The 16989-nt window shown below is 45.7% G+C and overlaps 2 protein-coding genes and 1 long non-coding RNA gene across 8 annotated transcripts; 2 read left to right on the plus strand and 1 right to left on the minus strand.

Annotated features, from left to right (window-relative positions):
• Positions 1–3793: 3793 nt before the first annotated feature.
• On the plus strand, positions 3794–9538 carry LOC136547245 (uncharacterized). 4 transcript variants are annotated; one of them, XM_066539221.1, is made up of 4 exons: positions 3794–4290; positions 4990–5053; positions 5145–7780; positions 7932–9538. In XM_066539221.1, the coding sequence occupies exons 2-4, from the start codon at positions 5030–5032 to the stop codon at positions 8908–8910; spliced, it is 3639 nt and encodes a 1212-aa protein (XP_066395318.1). In that variant the 5' UTR covers positions 3794–4290; positions 4990–5029; the 3' UTR covers positions 8911–9538. The 4 variants fall into 4 exon arrangements, with proteins under 4 accessions (XP_066395318.1, XP_066395316.1, XP_066395309.1 ...); XM_066539219.1 differs by having other exon boundaries at positions 3794–4093; positions 4950–5053; XM_066539212.1 differs by having other exon boundaries at positions 3794–4093.
• Positions 9539–10300: 762 nt separating this feature from the next.
• Positions 10301–11308, minus strand: LOC136547274 (uncharacterized). Its single transcript, XM_066539238.1, has one exon. It carries the CDS (start codon positions 11067–11069, stop codon positions 10473–10475), a length of 597 nt encoding a protein of 198 aa, XP_066395335.1. The 5' UTR covers positions 11070–11308; the 3' UTR covers positions 10301–10472.
• A 220-nt stretch (positions 11309–11528) lies between these two features.
• LOC136547284 (uncharacterized) lies at positions 11529–16287 on the plus strand. Of its 3 annotated transcripts, none has more exons than XR_010781534.1 (6): positions 11529–12306; positions 12741–12783; positions 13083–13145; positions 15015–15163; positions 15269–15352; positions 15894–16287. It is a non-coding gene; the product is annotated as an uncharacterized lncRNA (long non-coding RNA). The 3 variants fall into 3 exon arrangements; XR_010781530.1 differs by having other exon boundaries at positions 11531–12306; positions 13083–13160; XR_010781532.1 differs by lacking the exon at positions 11529–12306 and adding an exon at positions 12324–12660 and having other exon boundaries at positions 13083–13160.
• Positions 16288–16989: the final 702 nt, after the last annotated feature.

The following is a 16989-nucleotide window of genomic DNA, read 5'->3' on the forward strand; positions in this document are numbered from 1 at the left end:
TTAATTTACGAGATTATAGTAACTCCTTACTAAGTGGTTTAATATAACGTTATGGTAAATATCCCCATGTGTTATAGTAACCCAACTATCGTAAATATGTATTGACATTATGGTAAATTAGTATATAAAATTATAGTAAATGGAGGTGGCTACAGAATAACTTATTTTGTAGCCGGTTACTGAATAGCCTCTCCCTATATATATATATATATATATATATATATATATATATATATATGTGTGTGTGTGTGTGTGTGTGTGTGTGTGTGTGTGTTTTCTGGTCGAATTTGAATTATAAATTTGATTTTTTTGCGGAAAATATACAGTAGGGGCCCTACAAACAGGTATTATAGGGGCGGCTGGTACTACGGTCGTCCCTACAAATCGATTTGTAGGGACGGCTGATAACACCAGCCGTCTCTACAAATCGATTTGTAAGGACGGTCTGGGAACTGCCCCTACAAATATATGATTTGTAGAGACGATATGGTAGGGACGGCTGGCCAAGCCGTCTCTACAAAGCCTCACCAGCCGTCCCTAGAAACCATTCCTGTAGTTGTGATAATACTACATCTGTAGTGCTGTGAACTCATCCTGACGATCATCATGATTGCTAATTGCAAGCTAGGTCTAACTGAGTGTTATAGTGAAACATACTTTCATAACAAACACATTAAGAAATATAGCTGCGGATAATATAGGTTTGAACCGATTGAAAAGTAAGATGTGCAGTTATTTGGCATGGATGGAGTATGATGGGCCGAGAAGGTCAATACATGGTCCGATCTATCGGCCTAATTAACATGTTCAGTTTTGCAACTGATTGTGTTATTGTCTATATCGTGTCTTCCATTGTGTCACAACAAAATCTCCCTGTCCCACTATATTCAGCTTCATATTTGTTTAGTCATACAGACGTCGTGATAACAGGTTGCTTACTTTGATTTGATACCAAGTTTAGTTTGCCGCCCGCCGGCAACTCGCTTTTCGTGCAAGCAATGCAAAGCACATACTTACAGTATGACCACCAGCTTGTATTCGCACACGCTAAGAATGACGACGAGCAAAGTAGACGTGGCACGAGATGTTGATGAGGGACGCAAACCCTATTGGACTAGCTAGCGTGCAGTGTCTTGCTAGCTGAAATGCTGATGAAGATCAACGTGTTAATGTTTTCTTTAGGAGTAGTAGATGAGCCATCCAGCTCTAACTAGCTGCTGACCTTCTCGACCCGTTATGAAAGGTTTATTTTTCGAACAACTCTTCACTTCTAAAAGGTTTATCTTGTAAAACAAACTAGGCAGTTCCAAAGATGCAAAGAAAGTGCACGTCGAGTATCACAGAACGCTACATCATATGATAAAAACAAAAAATCAAAGTCGATTGGCATATGACAACTTTTCGTCTAGCCTTGAATTGAAGTACACAGACCACTAAAGTTTCATAGTCGTAGAAAAATGCATGCAAGGGCGTGGGAGTCACAATAATCTATCTATAATACACACGATTCGGTCATGTTATGCAGAACTCCACAATCCGCCTCTTTCTAGTTTTTGGCAGTCCACGATTTACTGAATTACTTTTGACAGTCCGGCTCTTAGCTTGTCCCAACTGGATTAAAGTCCCTGTTTTGCAAGGATTCGATAGCGTTTTCTTTGGGAGAAGTTGATTCTGATTCTTTTAAGAAACATATTTTTTTTCTGGTTTCTAGCATCCGGTTCATCAAACTTTAAATGACTAAAGTTTTGGTACATATTCTACTGTTTCTGCGAAAATCAATTTATTTGATAATTGATAAAGATTCTCCGGCGAAACAGTGAGAATTCGTATCAAACGGGCGATAGAATTTCCACATGCGGACATGCCATTCTGTCCACTTGTGATGAATGATGATAAAGGCCGCCAGGCCGGCATCAGTACCTGCCATCTGGTGCTGGTCCGGGTGGTCAGAGAGTAGTAATGGCTTGGCTTTCAAGGCACTTGTCGGCCTCCTCGTGATGGCGACGGGTTAGCTGAGAATGAGATGCCGCCCGGCAGGATTTGGTGGAGCGTGACCGCAACGGCGCACCATCATCCAGCGTCCATATTCAACCCGTTTGGCAGAGACGTGATTATCTGCTCATTTGTTTACTGCTTTCCACGACGATATTTCATATCATATCATAAACGTTCAGTCCTCCACAAGCCACAGCCAGCCAAAGCGGTGGCGTGCCCCCTGGTGCACACACCTTTTTCAACGCGATCTTCTACGCCGTACTCCGGTGTAGTCACGTGTGCTGGAGATGATTGTCCATAGAGAACCATTTTGTTGTCGATACGGCTACAGACTGCAGTACGTACAGTAGTTCGTATTCCGTCGTAAATGGCCTCCGGACCACGGAGTCCGGACAGAGCCACGCGATGTGTCTGCTCAGTTGCTCGCTACGAGTACTCCTATTTGCTTCGTACCTGTACGATGACCGTGACCGAACCCTGCAGAATCGATGACGCGACGCAGCACTTCAGCAGCAGGCCCTGTACAAGGAATCCAGCCAGCCGGCTCTCCTTCAAGTCCTTCCCGAGGCAGGTACTGGTTGCCCGGGCCTTGACGTTTGCATAGAGCATTAAATGTAGGTAAAAAAGATAACTAATTGCACAATTTAGTTGGAAATCACGAGATGAATCTTTTAAGCTTAGTTGATCCACGATTGGACAATATTTATCAAATAAGACAAAAGTACTACTATTCATCAATTTGAAATTTTCTTCAATCTAAACAAGGCCCCGGTCTCGACCGAATAGGACGGGCGTGTCAGGCAGTCAAGGGATGTGTAGGACCGGCACGAACTACCATTACGCACTGCCAAGTCCGCCCTTCTCCTGCCGTCTGCCAACAAGACCCACCCCAGCGGCCCAGCCTGCCAGCCATGAGCTCCATGACCATGATCCGTCTCGTCCCATCGATGAAGCAAGGCACCAAACCAACGTTGCCCGCGCGCGCCGCATGCCCTCCAACGAAAACGAATGAGAGCCTGCCGGGCCGGGCGGGGCGGGGCAGCTCGCGCGCGTTGGCGTGGCGTCCGTCCCGCGTCCCCAATCCGAAAGCGGCGCGGGCGCGCCGCGCGCAACGCCGCAACCACTCGGCAGTCCCCACGCGGTCCGCGCCCACTGCCGGCCCCGCTCACTAGTCCACGGACTGCGGGCCCCGACGGCAGAAAAATTATTGGGCGACCAGAAGAGCACTACCGAGGCCTCGGTTAGATGGTTGAGGTTTCACGTCGAATATTACACGGTCGAATATTAATAAAAAAATAAATTATAGAATCATAAATTACAAGATAAATTTATTAAATCTAATTAATTCATCATTAGCATATATGTTATTAATTAGATTTAAAAGATACGTCTCTTGAAGTAATTGTAATGTGTATAATTAGTTATTTTTTAAGTTTGTATTTAATTTTTTATGTATGTATCAAATATTCGATGTAACAGGAGTAAAATGTTTAGAAATAAACAGTCTGTTTGGTTGGCTGGTTCATGAAAAAATACTGCTAGCTGATTTATATAAAAAAAAATACTATTCTGACTAAAAATTTACGATCGTTTACCATCGGGCACAGCCAAACGAACGGGCCGAAGATCCAAACCGAACGCGGACGGTCAATTAAACCGGCCGCACCACGTGCCGCGCACAGTGGCGTGGTGGGGGTGGGACTCGACTCGAGCAACTTCCGGGAAGGCACGCACGCACCTCATCTCGAGACGGCTATAAAGCAAAAAAAACGGGGCGGAAAAAATATTCGGGCGCTGCAGTTTTTGGTTCTTGGGTTGGGAGGAGAGGGATAGAAGGAATCAGATCGGCGCAGATGAGACTGGAGAGAGAAGGGAGGTCAGATCAGGCGAAGACGCAAGCGGCAGGAGGAGGAGGAGGAGGAGGAGGAGCAGGCGGATTAGGGAGTGGTTGGCCCGTCGCCGTCGCAAGCCAGTGAGCTGCCAAGGAGCACTCCTTTTTAATCGCTGCGGCGCCCGCGCCTGCGTAGGCGCGCGCGTCTGCTCCTGTCGTCCGCACTCAGCGTGAGTGAGCTCTGGGCCAGACTGGAGCGCTCCTCAGGTACTAGTTCATTGTATTTTCGCCATTCATTTCTCTTTTCTTTTTCGCCCGTCTGTGTGAGACGATGTTGTTTGTGCGGTCCCGGGGAGTGGAGCGGTAGGAGAGGGATACGAGATTTGACTTTCTTTTTTTTCCCCAAAGTTTTCTCGATCCATCCCGCTGATATTTGGCGATCTTCCTGCCTGACTGAGCCGCAGGTAGATATCCTGGTCGTCTTGTTCAGATTGCTGATTTCCTCTCGAGGTATATTGGGATGCTTCTATTCCACGCAAGCGTCTGATCTTGTTGCTCTTGCCTCTGGGGCCGTGGATTCCGCCGCTTCTGCGTTTGAGGAAAGTTTTTTGGCTGCTCACTTTGCACTGCACGGCAGCTGTGTGAGGGACTTGTTCTTCAGCCATTGCTGCGCTTTGATTTGCATGGGGTTACTAGCAATTTAGTGGGAGTGGTAGCTGTAGATTAGTTCTGATTATGATGTCGCTTATCTCACCTCGTCATCAGTGAATGAGTCGAGCTGCGGCATCTGGGAAGAATTGAATTTGTTTGATGACCCAATGATGCTCTATATTTGCTACTGTAGTGTTTGCACTAATTGAATCTTTCTGTTTGTGTACAATCCATTCATCATTAACGCAGTAGATTTGTTTCTATCTACCTTCTGCCAGTCTACTTCTTTGATAGTTTGATTATTTTCTATAGAAAACTCGTACTGCCTTTAATTTAACATGGCAATAAATAATTTCTTCTTCTATATTAAGAATATTTTTTTTTACATCACTGTTCTTCTAGTGGTATCTTTGATCTACCCTATCATCTGCTTGTTTATTGTCGGTTGGTATGCGATGTACTGTGCCTTCAGTTCTGCTTAATCTGGGGAAACTGACAACGATTTGTACCAGAGGACACAGATTATCAGCTGGTTGTCGGTGACACGGCAAGATGTCGCTAGCCAAGAAGGAAGAGGTACTCAGAAACTTCCTCCTCGCAGTTCAATTCTGGTTGTTTGAACGTCTCTTTCACGTTTGCGTAAAAATCCTGGGTGTTTTATGAGCAGGTTTGCAGTCACCGACTTGTACCACCGTTGGATGAGCCTGGGGTTGGTGTGCCTATTAAGAAGAGGCCAGTTCTCTTGTCCGACAGATCGGTTGCATCTGCCATACCACTCTCGATAAAGCCCCCATCTCCAACGAAGACGATGCCTGTTACTGCTACAGGGACAGGCCGCCGCGAGGAACCATTCTTCAACATTGGTAACTCAGACACAAATGTCATCACCAAAGGTAAGGGAATCCCTGACACCCAGATCCAAGACCATGCCAACACGTTGTGTACTGCGCTATCCATGGCCAATGGCAACGGAGTGCTATTTACTGGATCAATTGAGATCCCTTCTACTGCAGATAGTGCTACAAGGACTTCTGCACCAGTTGCTGAATTGCAACGTCCAAATTTTTTGGCTCTGGATTTACAGTTACCATCTCGTCAAAGTGGCAAAAATAATAACTATGGCTCACTTGTGAAGGAAGAGAAACTGGACCAGAGTCTTTCTGAACACCACAATAACGTTCCTATTGCAAATGAAATCAATGCTTCTGGGAATAGTATTGTTGGGAGACTACCTAACTTGGATCTGAATATACTGCCAGACCCAGCTGATTCACTTGAAGGTTTGCCTAAAATGCATGAAAGTGGGAGTGGGTTGTATCATCATAGAACAATTCAACATCAGAAAGCTCAGGTGACCCCAGCGGCAGCTATTTCTACAATAAGCAGTGGAATAGGTCGAAATATTGGCAGTACTCTGAACATGTCTAATTCATATGGGCTTTCTCATAAGTCTGGACCAGCTGATGTTACCTTAGATTTGCAACTTAAACCACCAGCTAGACCTGAGCTAGGGATAAACTGGAAAGGACTTGCTCCTGCTCCAGAACTGAGTCTCTCTCTATTTGGTAAGCCTATGGATGAGCCCAAGTCTCTTAGCACCCCTAATGCTTCATTTGATTCTGGGACTGCTGGAAGTTCCAAAAAGGTCAATGAGGAGGCACCTGCTACACTTGTGTCAGATGATGCACCAGTTGAGAAGATTGTAGCACCCATGCCCTGCAATGTAAATCCTCAGAATACTACATCAGCAACTGTTTCTGGAATTGATCAGCTGCCATCTAATAATTTGGTGAAGAAAGAACCTGAAGAAATATCCCAGCAGCATATTCTTGACGGTGCTGAAAAGGCCAATCTATCAGAACAACAAAGTGTTGGACTAGTTATCAGTTGTGCTGAATCTGAAAAGACTGATAGTGCACCCCAAGGTCCCCGTAAAACTGGGTTTGATTTGAATTCTGACATCTCTACAAATAATATTATTATCCATAATGGGCCTGATGTAGCAGCAGTTAGTGTCCCAGTACCAGGTGAAAGTTTACCTGATACTTCCCACGCCAAGACCATGCCTGCTGTTCCTGAAGTTGACAAATGTGTGAAGCATGAAGAATCCACAAGTGCTACCCCTAGTCTCCCTGTTGTAGAAACAGGAAGTGGTCATACTACACTGTTGATGGAAGCAAAATCACTGCCTTCGCAAAGTAATGTTGCCAGCCCTTCTGTTGGGTTATGTGAATCATCCAGCCAGCCCACTGTTTCTACTGTTTGCAAACCACCAGCCAGCCAGCCCACTGTTTGCAAACCACCAACCAGCCAGCCCACTGCTCATGAGGATACGAGACAGAGGTCTTGTGATGCTAATGAATCTAGTGGTGCATCACCAAGTTCCTCCAGTCCTCCAGTTGAACCTTTGCCTTTTAATTCTCTGGAGAATGCTATTGTTGATGGTATGTCACAAGGGAGTGCTGAAATGGACTGTTCAGATGATGATGGTAATACTGTTTCACGAATTCCAACTACAAATAAGCCTCATGGTGAGCCATTGGGGAATGTCCCCCCAATCAGCAAGGATGGTATCAATACTGATAACTTAAGCAAAGAGCTAAAGAAAGAACACGATAGTGATATGCATCAAGATTGTTCATCTATGACAAATAAGGTTAATATTGATCCTATTGAAGGTGGCAAGTGTATTAAAACAAAAGTTGGTGTTGTCAGCCATGCAGGTCAGCAGGGGCTCCGAAATGAGGTTATTGTTAGTGAAAACTCTAAAGGCAAGCAATCTTTGAATTCTGATAAGAATATCCCAGTAAATAATACTGACAATAGCATACATGATGCTAAGACTGCCACAGGTTCCAGTACCACACATCTCCAAAAGTCATCAGCTTTGCCAAAATCTGATTCCCCTAAACTGCAACCTACCAAGCATTCTCCTAAGACTTTAGATAGCTGTCTTGAGAAGACTAGAAGCCCAGATATAAAGTCTCCAAATGGTATGCAAGCTGGAAGTTGTAGTGAGAACCATGCAAAAATTGCTGCTTTGAAGACAGAGCATCAGACTAAAAGTGAAGAGGTCGGTAAACACTCTGATTTGCGCCCAAGAGACTCTGTCCTGGGTGAAGACTCAGAACTTGATGGCGCTTCAAGCAGTCATCAGCATAGTGAATATGGCAAGAAGTCAGCGTCTGAAAAGTCAGAACATGACAAATCCAAACCTGACTCTTGTAACACATCTCTACAGAATGAAAAAGATGGACAACTTGTTGGGGCAAATTGGACACTGGGGCATGTTTATGTGAATAGGTATGTTTCATGTCATCTGTTTCCATTGTGGGATACTACAGTAATCATGACTCAAGGTCCTCTTGCGTATGGTGCCTAGGTGTGCATGGTTTTATGTTTGGCTTGAATTATAAAAGTTTTACCTCCTTTTGTCCATGTGCCATTTTTACAGGAACGAAAGATGGGAGAGATTCATGGAGTCCGAGCGAGAAAAGAACAATGGAGAATGCCATGGTGGCAGACATGCATCTGACGTTATGAACAAACGAATGACAAACCACCGTGGTGGTTGGCGGGGTGCTGGATCCCGTGGCCATCTGAGGAACTTCCGAGGTCCAAGAATGAGCAATGAGTTTGTTGATGAATCTATTGGTGGCAGGAGGCGTTCATTTGAAGATGAACCTGGGCACATCCGAGGCCCACATAGGAGGCGTCATTCACCACCACATGGCTGCATCATGAGAGAGATGGACATTGAAAATTTCTATGGAAGAGAGATTCCAGACTCTAGGCTGCTGGCCCGTGGGCAAATAGAAGATCTCCCAGATGACATGATGGATGATAGGTTTTTTATGCCACATTCCCATAGACACCGTGGTCAAGGTGATCATGGATTCATCCACAGAGACAGGAGCCATTCGCCTGCACACAGAAGGGGTGGCCATGTGCATTTCCATCGGGGACGATCACCTGAAGCGATGCACAGATCACCGCCACTAATGCGAACTGACAGACCATACTTGCCTCACCGCCGTCACAACGGAAGCCATGATGAGAGAGAAGTCATGCAGAGAAATGTGAGGAGGTGCGCCATGGAAGGTGATGCCTTTGAGCCACCGCTACATGCTGCTCACCTAGCTGGACTCCATACAGAAGAGGAACTTGTGGGTAGAAGGAAGCATAGGGAGCGGAGAGCATATCTTCATTCTCCGGTCAGTGATGAAGACGAGATGCTCTCCTACCAGACAGAGGATGACATGGAATTTGCTGAAGGAGGTGTTGGTCCACGGGAGCACGATGGCCGCTTCAGGAACAGGATGGGGCACAGCAGGGCAAGAGGAGAACAAGAGGATGGGTACAGGCACCGTGGTGGTCATCAAGGGTGGCGAGACAGTGACTCGAATGACAGACCAAAAAGGAGGAGGTACTGACCTACTCACAGCATGACCGGCTAATGAAGACGACGTTGGCCTTTGGTTGGACTGACTGAGGGCATCTGCCACACATCTCTCAGTCTCAGCCAAACCCAGCACCTTTTTGCCAGCGTCTTCCATTCCATATATTGGTTTGTTTGTTGCATTATTTTCTTAGGAGAACATGGTGCTGCAGTGTGATGCTCCCAGACACCTGCAGCGTCTAAAGCATAGTCCTCTCTAAAGTAGCCCTGGATCCTGCTCCTTTTACAAGCTGAGCTGCTAGTACATGTGGATGATGAAGGTGGAGACACTGAAATTTGAGGCCAAGCTCAGTGAAATAAGACTCTTCCGGCATGTGCTATTTTTGCCTGGCTGCAACTGAGCAAGGAGGCGAACCTGTTTGGGCAAAAAGCTACACAATACTTTTACATGCGTGCATGGGTGCTGGTGGGACCTTGTATTAAAGACCGACTTGTCTCTATAATTTGGTTTTGAGTTGATGGGAGTACAGCTGCTATGGGACCGTACCTTTGTGGTCTGGTCCACGTCGTTGCTGTCTGGTTGGATTGGCTCGCCCGACATTCCATGGGTATACAGCTAGCGGGCTAATATGCACCGAATAAAGATTTGTGTTGACTGTTGAGTCTTGTTTTGGCACACCGTCCCTTTGGGGGCCTAGTCGTGGTGTGGAAAAGGTGAGCCGGGCGTGAAGGCGACAACGCCACTTCGGTGAAATTTCACATGATCAATGGATGCTACAACTGTGCCGGGCGTGGAACGGGAAGGAGCTGCGAAGCAGCTGCTGCGTGCTCCAGGGAATCGGTGTGTGTTGGTGCTTGGCTCGTTGACGAGCTTTGGTTGGTCTAGTCGTGCTTGACAGCTCGAGTGATTTGGCATCTTCATAATTCTCCTTTTGTGGTCCAGCCGTCCAGGCGTTGTGTTGTGCCACTGTCGATCATGGGGGTTTGAGATTGACGCGACCCGAATGTGAATGCGCGAGCCCGATGAGAATCCATTGATTTGTGTTTGGCGCTTGGCAAATCGGCGCTTGACCGGCGTTGCGCTTAGACGGGCAAGTCGTCGCCTGCGCCTAGCAAATCCACACGCGTTGGCTTGCTTTCTCGAGCTGGCAAGTCATGGCCGATTTGGTGCGTGAAATGGCGTCGAGAGCGGCGGCGACTGCAGGTCTAGTAGTCTGTGGTCCGATTGTGATGCGTCAGACTATTCTTTGTGAAGGAGCCATTCAGCAATGCAGCAATTCATACCGACAGACATGCTGCGGACAGCTCTCAACAAACTACAGCATCACAAAGCCATAGTAGTAAACTCACGCCTTTCGAGATTAATTTCTCAGTTCTCTCAACAACAGCATCACAAAGCATTTTGCATAACGTGACCGATGAAATGAAATGAAATTAAAGGTGTTAAAACGACTGTTAAAGATCAAGCTCTTCTTTGCTCGAATGTCCGACATTTCCCAGTTCTCACAACACACATATTCCTGTAAGGCACATCGAGAGGTAAAATTACTAGAAAGACGCACCCTACCGGAGCAAAAAAAAAAAAAACTCGCCATTTCACTTCGCCGGCGGCCCCGGCCACGTGCTGATCCGCTCCTTCTCGTACTTGACGAACAGCGCGGCGGCCGCGGCGATGGTGTACGCCTGCAGGAACAGCGTGGCCGGCTGGTGGTACTTCACCAGGGCCTGCCCGGAGCCCAGCTCCACGAGCAGCACCGCTGCGAGGCCCACCGCGGCCAGCGCGCCGTTGAGCCGCTCGCTGTACGCGGTGAAGCCGAACTCGACGGGCGCGCCGAGCGCCGACCGGGGCTCCCGCAGCGGCACAGGCGGGAGCGTCACGGCGTTGGCGGACGCGGACGACGCCGCGCCCTTCTTCTTGCGCGCGCCGCGCTTCTTGGGCCCGACGCGGGACTTGATCTGTAGGACGCGCTGCTCGAAGTCGTCGTCCGCGGTGGCCGTCTTGGTAGCAGCCGGGGGTGTCTGCTCCTGGTCGGCTGCTGCGGTGTCCTCGCCGGAGGAGGCCGCACGGGGAGGGAACGGCAGTAGCAGCAGGGCGCGGTGCCGGAGAGGGGAGCGGAGGGTGGTGGGAGCGAACGGGCTGGAGAGCGGCGTCGCCATTGCTCCTCTTGGCGCGTGCACGCACCAGCACTTCATGGCGCGGGCGCGAGCGGGTGCCTGCAGCTTGCTTCTCGTCTTGGTCTGGCTGGCCTCTGCTTTTGGATAGGGTCTTGGTTGGTTGGCTGGCGAGTGGCTCCGGTGGTTGCACGGTGCATTGAAAACTGCCTCATGCAGCGTTGCGGTCGTGTGATGAGATATTTTTCCGTTAGAAAATTCGGGCCAAAATAGCTCGGCTTGTATGCGTCGCTGTCACGTTCACAGTTCGGCCTCCTTTTCCTATGGGCTTCTGCGTTTCTGCCCGTAGGACCTATTTGGCACGGCTCATGTCGGTTTCGGTTTCATCTATTTTGCACAAATCGAGGTACTATAGCATGAAGCCGTTTTATAAGCCGGGGTTAAAATGAACTAGAAGCCGAAAAAAACCAGTTTTTCTGGCTTCACCGACTTTAGTTTCACAGGTAAAATAATTTTGGATGAGCCGTGCCAAAAGGAGCTGTAGTCTCCATGCAGACACACGCCCGGGCTAAAAATGTAATGGGCCTTTAAACCCACCACATTAGCACGATTCTGTTTTAGATACTATAGTCGTCTCTTCAGTCACTGAGCGGTGAACGCATTTAACCTCACAAAACCCATTAGCTCCTGAGATGGAAGCCGTGTCCACGTCGGCAGAATGACCGTTAGATCTCCCAATCCGACGGCCCAGGCCCCCAGCAAGAATTTTCTAGAATCGGCTTCGGATTACACTGTGGGCTTTCTCCAGCTTCTCCACCGATTTCTTGTGTTACGACCGTTCCCTCCTAGCTTCTCTACAGAATCATAGCTCCCAAATATATAGTTAGGACTCCAGCTTCTTCCGTCCTCGGCCCATACTCTTCCCGACCCCGACGTCTTCCCGCACCACGGCGCCTAGGCCGCTCCCGACGCCGTCTTCCCTTCCTCTCTCCTCTCCCTCTCCCTCTCCCTCTCCCCCGGCGTCGCGGTGTGCCTGCCGGGCCCCAAAGCCGCCGCCTCACCGCGCGGCGCGCTGCCTGGGCGACGGCGCCGCCGGTTTGGTGCACGGCGGCGCGCGTGGACCCCGGCGGCAGCCGTCCCCACCATGGCACGACGCTAGCAGGCACCGCCGGTGGCTGCCGGTGTGGCTGCCCCACGGCGCTGACTGCTCCCGCCGGTCTGCGTGTGCTCCACGAAACCCTAACTCCCTGTGCTTGACGACCGCGAGCTGCTCCCGGCGACGCGACCGCTCGGATCCTCAGCATTGGACTGTTAACAAGTAATGTGGTCATTGAATTATTGGTCTCACAACAATTTCTGTACAGTTAGTCAGTCTGCTAATGGTCTGTAGTGGATCTTGTGTAGGTGCAATTTTTACCTGACTATGGTGTATAAAATCGACTATTCAATTCTTCTGCTTTTATTTCAAATTCAGTTTTTGTTCCCTATATATCTAAATATCTGCCAACTTTTGATTGTAGGTATGTTCCCCAGTTTATGAATTTTGAAACTTTGATTTCACATTGAGGCAGTTCATGTACACTTTTTTTATTGCACTATGCGATGTGCAACCGAATAAGACCTAAAATGAATAGCGTAGAGCATCGACCTCGCTCTATCTGTTCTAGCACCAGTTAATACATGATTTCATTTGTTCTGACTAATTTTATGTGTTCCGCCTAATTTATGTAATTGTTTTTTATGTGTGCACAGGTTGTGCTGAATCTACTTCCTTTGCAAAGCACTGTTGCTGCAGGTATACATATATGTGTTGAGCCTTTGTAAATATGCCCATTTATTGCTGAATGTTAAATAGCTATTGCACTTATTTGGGGACTTTTATACCATACACAGTACTGTGAAATTTGTTTAATTTTGCTTGCAAGATAATCCATTTTGTTTTTTCATGTTGTCCCATTGTAACACATTATGATAGGATAGTTCCTGCGATTAATTGGTTCAGAGCCTTTTGAAACCAATTTTTCTGATAGTCTGCTACTTTTTTCTTTTTTATCATTTTCGACTGACCCTCCTCCCTTTTAAACATGATGTCAGATGAAACAGTGCAGACTAAAAGGTGTCCGCGGAGAAAACTGTGCTAGGGACGGCAAGCACAAGGTGATTGATTTACAGGTTGGCAACTTGCTTAATGCCTCATTTGTAGTAAGGAATGCTTCTTTTCAATGCATGGTGTTCATACTAAGTACAAAAAATTCAGTCTCATGTCATCTAACAGTGGGGGCTTCCCCTACTGTTTTCCTGGTTAGAAAAAAAAGGGTTCTGTTTTGATTCCTTATATTGATCTGAGTTACCTTATGTTACCAGAATAGGATGTTGTTTGACTACTTTGTGAGATTTTAAAAAGTAATGTTGTAAATTTGCTAGGGTCTGCTCATTAGCTATTCAAACCACAGTGCTTCAAATGAAATTAGGCTCATTATTTGATCATTGTTAACCAGAAATAGAAGTACGACTATCAGGCTAAAAAAATCCTTTTCCCGCTATAAAAAAGGACCATCTGCTTAGCATACTAATACTATCTAGGATATGTAATTTTAGTGTCTGCAATTCTAGCTTCAATGCATTTTTTATTAGAAGTTGTCCTGAATGTAAAGCTACAGGAAAAAATAGATAGTGGCTTAATATCCCAGAGGAAGCACAATGTTCTTAAAAGTGACAATTGTCTTGCTGAATTCAGCCGCAATGTCCTAACTTGGTGTTTCTCTCACATGGTTAGTAGTTTTGGTCTTGTCCTGCTACCATTCTTCTATGGTCTTTCCTGAGCTGACAGATGTTTCCTATGAATCATGTGTCTGAATTGCTAATATGTCCATGCTTTGGTTGCCATGTAATGAAAATAGATCTCTTTGTTCCGTCTCTGCGGATCCGTGGCATTAGCAAAGCATTATTCTCCCTTTTATGTTGCAAAGTGATCTTTCAACAACAACAACAACAACAAAGCCTTTAAGTCTCAAACAAGTTGGGGTAGGCTAGAGTTGAAACCCAGTAGAAGCAATCAAGGTTCAGGCACGTGAATAGTTGTTTTCCAAGCACTCCTATCTAAGGCTAAGTCTTTGGGTATATTCCATCCTTTTAAGTCTCCTTTTACTGCCTCTACCCAAGTCAACTTCGGTCTTCCTCTGCCTCTCTTCACGTTACTATCCTGGCTTAGGATTCCACTACGCACCGGTGTGGATTTTGTACTACATATGTTGGATTCTTGAAAACTGCAATACTTTGCTTGTTACACAGTAAATTGTTAGTCCATACTTAGTTCATCAGACGACCTCAAATGGTTAGACCAATTATTTAAGTTTGAGTTACGCAATTACATGCTTTCCAGTCGACTTTGAGCCTAAAATAAATTGTTACTACATAAATAATTAGCCAATCCTTCTGCAACCAAACAGTTCTGCATGAACTGCTAATTTAGCAATGCAATTTTAGGGCTCTGCAGCCTCGGCTTATTCTTTTTTTCTGGTGATGCAAATTTATATCTATTTCTATGCACTGGGTGTGTTTTTCTGGTTGAATGGGCGGCCTAAAGTCACTGCACATGCTTCATAGAGTACCGTTCACATAATCAAAACCAATGATTAATCAGTTCTTAGCTATTTCATTTTTTCTAACACAAAAAACAATATTCAGGAATTGACCAGTTCAGTTTTTTTTTTTAATGGATATTGTTTTTACATTTCCAGTGCATACAAAAAAGGCATTAATGCAGACTTGGAATCTCATAAGCCATTGCAGCGTCAAACGAAACATATTTGGATGTCTGGCAAAACATATTTTAACAAGTATAGATCAAAGAAATCTATGCCTAAATTGTATGCATGTATACAAGTTAGTCCGGAAGGGATGCATGTGTTTGCTGGATTAGTTTTTTAATTCGGTGCTGAAACTCGAAATGTTCAGAACTCTGCACTGGCGCCATAATTTAGACATATAATCAGTTATAACTAATCTTAGTTTGTTCCTATACAGTGATGCGCCTCAGAATTTTTCCATGCCTGTATCACTATGTTTTCTCATTTGGGGCTAAAGCAAACTCAGGTTCCAGCTTATGAAAATAAGTTGTTGGTGGTCTGGTGGAGGATTTCGCAACAACAAAGTGAAAAATCTAGAAATGAAAGGTATGTGCTTCTCTCCATTATAATTCTTCACAGGCTCTTATTTCGTAGAGTTCCTGTCAGTGTCACATGGCCTTGTTACGAATTCTCTGTTCTTGAGATCATCAGGTTGTTAGGCTTTCGGCGCAAGCTAGAATGACATCGGTAATAACATGTCAAGCCCTTGTGAAAAAATCAGCTCTCCAGAAAGTGGTTAGTGACACATCTGTTTTTTCTTTATCTTCTACACAGTTTTTCTTATTTTGTTATGACCTTCCATTTGATTGAAATATTACGTGGTTGCATGAAATAGATATCCATAAACAACCCTCAAAGGGACCTTCCTGATCTGGTTGGTACCAAGATTGAGGAGCCTAAGAATGGTTCTAATGTGTTTTAAGGAGTCATGTTCTAATGGTACCTTTTAAAAAGCGATGAGAATAGCAATTTAAGATTCTGCCTTACTGCTATGGTAACCTCTAAAAAAACGATAACTTTAGTGCTTTAGGCTTGCGCATTACTGCCTCTGTAACTTATTGCTCAGCAATGTTACAACTCTTCTGATGTCGTTCACACTTCCAGTGACCACACATTCCATATGTACTTATCCCTATGCAGGAGGCGACTTATAACCCTATTATTGGCCTACTCTACAAAAGCTTAATCTCTAAATTTAATTTGCACAACCTTACCGCTGCTGTAGCCGTTTACTTATCAACATCGTCAGCCTCACAACATGTTTACATCTGTGCAGACACTTCTAACAATTCCACAATGGACACCTCAGACGACGACAATCAAGGCTGGGAATCCGACTGCAGCAACATGTCCCACTGATCGTTCCTACAGCTACCTCCAAGTGTAGAAGAGGCTCCAATCAAGTTGCATAGTTACTACAGTCCCCACTAGACGCTGCTGCATCTACTTGCTCCTAGCCTTGTATTATAGTTCAACCCGATGAACTGTAATGCTTTGGTATACCTACCGTACTTCGTGGTTTAGCAAGCCAGATCTTTCTTGGTATATATGTAGACCCAAAAACATGTGCTGCTAAACTCCTGCCAAGTGCTATACAGTTAGCTCCATGTATAATATTTGTATAATTATGCTTCAACCCGCTACTATATTAGTCCATATTATGCATGCCATGCAATGTCGAGTATACATTTCTGTGTCTTCGAATTTGTGCCCGCATTTGCGCCCGCGATGGCGCGCGCCCTGCCACTAGTTGCTATACAATGCTGTGTCGCATGTAATATTTCGGAGATAGTTCACATGGAAAAAGAAAATAGAAAAGATATAAAAAAATAGTTTTACGAAACTGTTAGTTAGCAATTTTTTTTATGCGTTCGGAAGGTTGCTTTAGAGGTGCTTGGAGTGACCAAAGAGAGCGGATGTTACTCGAAAGACACCTGGTGAAATAAAAATGTGCAAAAGGCTATTAAGGAAAATGAGTGCTATAAATGCTTGTGCTAGGACAGGTGTGTAGACAACATAGAGAAGTACAAGGTGACAAAGAAAACCACAAAACGAGCGGTGAGTGAGGCAAAGGGACGTGTCCATGAGGACCTTTGTCAACGTTTGAGGACGAAGGAAGAGGAGAAGACCATTTATAGGATGGCTAGGGCTCGCGATAGGAAGACAAGGAACTTCAATCAAATTAAGTGCATAAAGGATGAGAAAGAGCAGCTCTTGGTGAAGGGGGATGAGATTAGGCATAGATGGTGAGAGTATTTTGATAAATTATTCAATGGTGAGAACGAGAACACCAACGTTCAACTAGACGACTCGTTTGATGACACTAACAGGCGCTTTATGTGGAGGACTCAAGAATCGGAGGTCGGAGAAGC

The sequence above is a fragment of the Miscanthus floridulus genome, chromosome 1 (assembly GCF_019320115.1).
Source record: "Miscanthus floridulus cultivar M001 chromosome 1, ASM1932011v1, whole genome shotgun sequence".
Taxonomy (NCBI): domain Eukaryota; kingdom Viridiplantae; phylum Streptophyta; class Magnoliopsida; order Poales; family Poaceae; genus Miscanthus; species Miscanthus floridulus.